Source organism: Brachyistius frenatus, unplaced genomic scaffold, assembly GCF_029030835.1.
Source record: "Brachyistius frenatus isolate BFR_SWC_R1_liver_20210118 unplaced genomic scaffold, ASM2903083v1 Contig_484, whole genome shotgun sequence".
NCBI classification, from domain to species: Eukaryota; Metazoa; Chordata; class Actinopteri; family Embiotocidae; genus Brachyistius; species Brachyistius frenatus.
In genome coordinates, this window is record NW_027211083.1 from 5,001 (window position 1) to 10,000 (window position 5,000).

At 49.8% G+C, this 5,000-nt stretch overlaps 2 protein-coding genes across 3 annotated transcripts in view; one reads left to right on the forward strand and one right to left on the reverse strand.

Annotated features, from left to right (window-relative positions):
* The window catches only part of LOC138614352 (chromobox protein homolog 2-like), a gene marked incomplete at its 3' end in the record, with an annotated part of 5,472 nt that extends 4,994 nt beyond the window's left edge, over positions 1–478 (reverse strand). The window contains 2 exon segments of the mRNA XM_069687745.1: positions 215–258; positions 348–478. Of these exon segments, the coding sequence (XP_069543846.1) occupies positions 215–258; positions 348–413 (110 nt within the window).
* A 1,461-nt stretch (positions 479–1,939) lies between these two features.
* Positions 1,940–5,000, forward strand: part of cox11 (cytochrome c oxidase assembly homolog 11 (yeast)) — a 3,737-nt gene continuing 676 nt past the window's right edge. Inside the window, exons 1-5 of one of the 2 annotated variants that reach the window (XM_069687736.1) lie at positions 1,940–2,107; positions 2,187–2,447; positions 3,130–3,285; positions 3,395–3,520; positions 4,573–5,000. The exon at positions 4,573–5,000 is cut by the window's right edge and continues 676 nt beyond it. In XM_069687736.1, the coding sequence (XP_069543837.1) occupies positions 2,090–2,107; positions 2,187–2,447; positions 3,130–3,285; positions 3,395–3,520; positions 4,573–4,761 (750 nt within the window). In that variant the 5' untranslated portion in view covers positions 1,940–2,089 and the 3' untranslated portion in view covers positions 4,762–5,000. The other variant, XM_069687734.1, reaches the window with a different exon arrangement.

Here is a 5,000-nt window from a genome sequence, read left to right on the forward strand (position 1 = left end):
CTGGTTCTGGTCGGATACCGCTGAACTAGCATCCGCTGCTCGGGCGCAGAGAAAAGCGGACAAATAAGAGCAGAAATGCGGCAGTTTGAGGGGTACCGGTGGGTTCGGGAGGTTCGGGGGGTGAAGCCCGGTCCTCGGACCCCCGCCGGGCCGCAGCACGGCATTGTTTGGGGCCATTTTCGGAGGCTAGCACGGCGGCTAGCTAGCTACTTACTTGGACGACCAGCCCCTCCACTTCACCAGATACTCGAACTTTCCCTGCGGACGACAGAACACGTCACGGAACCGCTCACTCAGCCGGGCCGCCCGGCAGCACCCGCCCCCGGACCGGAACCGGCGGTTCTTACCTTCCTCGGCCGTTTGCTGAGGATGCATTCCGCGTCGAACACCTGGCCGACGGTGACCCCCTCCATGACTGCAGCATTACAACCGGCCGCGGCGGAGCGCGGCGGACCCGCGCGGCCACCGTAGTCCTGCCGGTCCCGTTCCTCACGACGAGCTGCAGACCGGCTGGTTTCAATCAGCGTGAATACGGAAACACCTGCATCATTATGTTAAAATATAAATGTCGATTTCTTCTACTTTGAATGAGGATTAACTTTGAAGGACAAACACATTGAATGTCTTGTGAACAACATAATCAGCACAGCCAAACATATTGTACACAGAAATGTGGATTTGCTCAAATCCTCTCCAGCGTGGAACAAATTAAAAGATGAACTCTCACTCCAAAATAAATGTAGAAGAAAAGTTAAGCAAACCCTGAATATGATTTAATTGAACCTCTTGTTCTACTCCTCAGCTGGTGTTTGGTATACACTGACATCCTTTTGTGAAATATAAATATAGTTAATGTATATTATGAGGCAGCTGATACTCCACTGAGACTCATAATGAGTCATCATTATTACATGTTTTTGGCTTTTGTGAATGTGACACTTCTGTAAACAATACGATATATAATACTACATTTATAATAAAATCATAAACAATTAAAAGTTGGTAAAAGAAAATAATACATAAAGTACACACCCATTTAATAAGAGTAATAATAGGAAAGGAACAGGCCAAAGGTCAAAGGTCAAAACAACCACAAAAGAGACACAATAAGACAAAATGATCCAATAAGATCAAACTTTATTGGTTAACATGGCAAAACAGGAACTGGTCTGCAGTTTTTACATGTTGATGGTGTTAATATTAAAGCAAGTAAACAGGAAATACTTCATAATCCAGCTGGAAATCTACACGAATCTGATTGGTATGAAAAGGAGCTCCATAAATATTTAAATATTTAAAGGAAACAGGTTTAATATCCTTACTTTTACATGAAGTCAGGACGCTGCACCGCCCCCGTCCAGCAGGTGGCGGTCTCCCCTCGAACGTGTGTTTGTAGTCCGCCAGTAAAACCAACGAAGAAGCAGTACCATGTTGCGTCAGGTGTCCCGGAGCGGCGGTGAATGACAGCAGAGCTGCTCTGAAGGTTTCACCACCTTTTAAAACATCATTCAACAATCGTGATTAAACCGAATTCATGATTAACGTCATGATTTTATTTGTAGTCGACGTTGTCTTCCGTTAGCGGGCGAGCTAAGCTAACGTTAGCATCCGCCGGTGGCTCCGGAGTCTTAAATTTACACCTTTTCTTTTGTTTTAATGAAGATCGGTGAAACTAAACTTCACCGTGATATCCGCTCTAACAGCGAACTAACATCCTTTAAAACGTGTTGAATTGAGAGTTGGTTTCGTTCAGCCAGCTGACTGCCAGCTGACTGCCAGCTGACTGAGAACACGTGGCTCTCTGCGCGCTGTTGGAAGTTAACTCACATTTGCAGCTGTTTGATTTAAACCATCGTTTCTTCCAGAGTGGGCTACATGCCGAATTCAACAGCTGCTTTTATACATATGATCAATATGTCTCGTGAGTTTTCATCACGTAAATAACTTGTTCGTGAAGATTGTCTTTAAATTGTAACTTTTTCAGATGGAGTTTCGGTGATTCGTTTCTCCATCCCAGAGACCTGCTGCTTTAGAGTCATGTTGGGTAAAACTGGGAAATAAAGGGTCTGTTGATGATTAACCGTGTGACATGTTCGTCACCATCCAGGTGAGTTTCTTCTTCTCAGGTGAGACCGCCCACACCTGCCGCCATGCTGCTGCGTCCGTCCCTCTGCTGCCCCCTGCAGGCGTCTCTGCTGCTGACACGCTGCGGAGCTCCGAGGACACCGCAGGCTCAGTTCGAGCGCTTCCTGCGGCGGCGGCTCCCTCCTGGTCTCCATCTTCAGATCCGGACCCGCCGGACCCGGAGCCACCAGGAGGAGTGGAGGAGCCGCCAGAAGGAGTGGAGGAGCCGCAACAAGACGGTGCTGACCTACATCACCGCCGCCGGAGTCGGCATGATCGGCCTGTCCTACGCAGCGGTGCCGCTCTATCGCCTCTACTGTCAGGTGAACACACACACACACACACACACACACACACACACACACACACACACACACACACACCCACACCACACACACACACACACACACACACACACACACACACACACACACACCCACACCCACACACCACACACACACACACACACACACACCACACACACACACACACACACACACACACACACACACACACACACACACACACACACACCACACACACACACACACACACACACCACACACACACACACACACACACACCACACACACACACACACACACACACACACACACACACACACACACACACACACACACACACACACACACACACACCACACACACACACACACACACACACACACACACACACACACACACACACACACACACACACACACACACACACACACACACACACACACACACACACACACACACACACACACACACACACACACACACACACACACACACACACACACACACACACCACACACACACACACACACACACACACACACACACACACACACACACACACACACACACACACACACACACACACACACACACACACACACACACCACACACACACACACACACACACACACACACCACACACCACACCACACACACCACCTTCCTGCTCGGCGTGTGACCGCTCCGTGTGTCTGTCAGGCGTCGGGGCTCGGCGGCACGGCGGTGTCCGGACACGACGCCGACCAGGTGGAGACGATGACGGCGGTGAAGGAACGTGTCATCAAGGTGACGTTCAACGCCGACACTCACGCCAGCATCCAGTGGAACTTCAGACCGCAGCAGACCGAGATCTTCGTGAGTGTTCGCGTCCTCTCGTCTTCCTCCGAAAACACGACGGTCTGAATTCACGCGTCGCCATGGTGATAAAGGACGTTAAAAACACAGTTGATCTCTTAACGTCCAGGTGGTTCCGGGTGAGACGGCGCTGGCCTTCTACCGAGCCAAGAACCCGACGGATAAACCCATCATCGGCATCTCCACCTACAACGTTGTCCCCTTCGAAGCCGGACAATATTTCAACAAGATCCAGGTGGACTTTCAGCTCAATAATCAATCGGTGACGTTGTTTGTAGGAGAATCTCTGGACGTTAACGTGACCGCTGGTACGTGAACATCTGTGATGTCACCATGGAAACCTGAAACTGGAGCAGAGAAACAGCAGATTTTAGGGAAAGAAATCTTTAATACGCCTTCTTAGGTGAGGTGAGGTAGTTACTTTATTCATCCCCAAGGGGAATTTTTTTCACTACAGCAGCATACAGAAGCTATAAGATAATAATAGAATAATAGAAAAGCAATAAAATAGCAGTAAAATTACAACCAAGTGTTCCTGAGCCCACGCAGTGATTTCCACCACAGAAAGTCGGGTGTTCTGAGTGAAATTCACATTTCAAGAGGGGCGGAGCTTCACCGTCCAACACCGAAGAAGGTGCATCACGTCAGGAGACACCAGGTGGGTTTTCTTTGTGTCACCGTGAATTGGTCCCCCAGAGTCCGACTGTCAACACCGAGTTCCACCGGGACCTTCTGAGGTTCTGTTCTGGTTCCGACTTCTTTTCTGCCGTTTCGTGCTTCCTTTTTTAAAATAACTCACCTCTCGTGTCTGTCTTTGTTTCACTTCCTGTCCTTTGTATGATTGTTGGCCCCGCCCCCTGATTAGTTTCACCTGTCCCTCGTTGTCCTTCCCTCCCTGCTGTATTTAGTCTGTGAGCACTTCTTCTTCCCTCTTTGTCACTTTGTTTCAGTTTCCTGGCTGTTGCTGCCGCTTTTGAACTGTGTCGCCATGGCAACAGGCTTCTCCAACATGACAACATGTTACATCAATGTTGGAACTGCTTTAAAAACAGCCACGATACTGTGGTGGAAATCACTGCATGGGCTCAGGAACACCCGGCTGTGACATCACTAACATTCACATACCAGCAGTCACGTTAAGGTGGTGAACTCAGTGATGATGTTGATGAAGAGACGACTCTGAATACGTCCTCATGAAGGTTGTTGGTCCTCCGTGTGCATCACGGTGCTGCGTTCAGGAACAGAACATCTGTCCCTCCAGCTGTTTAACATCTGGTCTGTCTGCAGTGTTTCTGCTTCGAGGAGCAGCGTCTGAACCCCCACGAGGAGGTGGACATGCCCGTCTTCTTCTACATCGACCCGGAGTTCGACGAGGACCCCCGGATGGCGCGGGTGGACACCATCACGCTGTCCTACACCTTCTTCGAGGCCAAGGAGGGTCAGCAGCTGCCGCTTCCCGGTTACGCCTACAACTGAGGGGGCGGAGCCACTTCCAATCATCCACGACTCGCTCCCTTCTCGGAGAACGAAACATCACAACTGATTTGGACTTTAAAGTAAGAAAACGTCTGACGCTCAACATTCGGTCGGATCAGGAGGTGCAAACATCGTTTCAGAGGACGTTCACCGACGTCGTGTTTCCGTCCGGACGCGCCGGGCTTCATCGTCACGGTGACAGAACCTGATCCAGTCCTGCAGGTCAGAGGTCAACGATG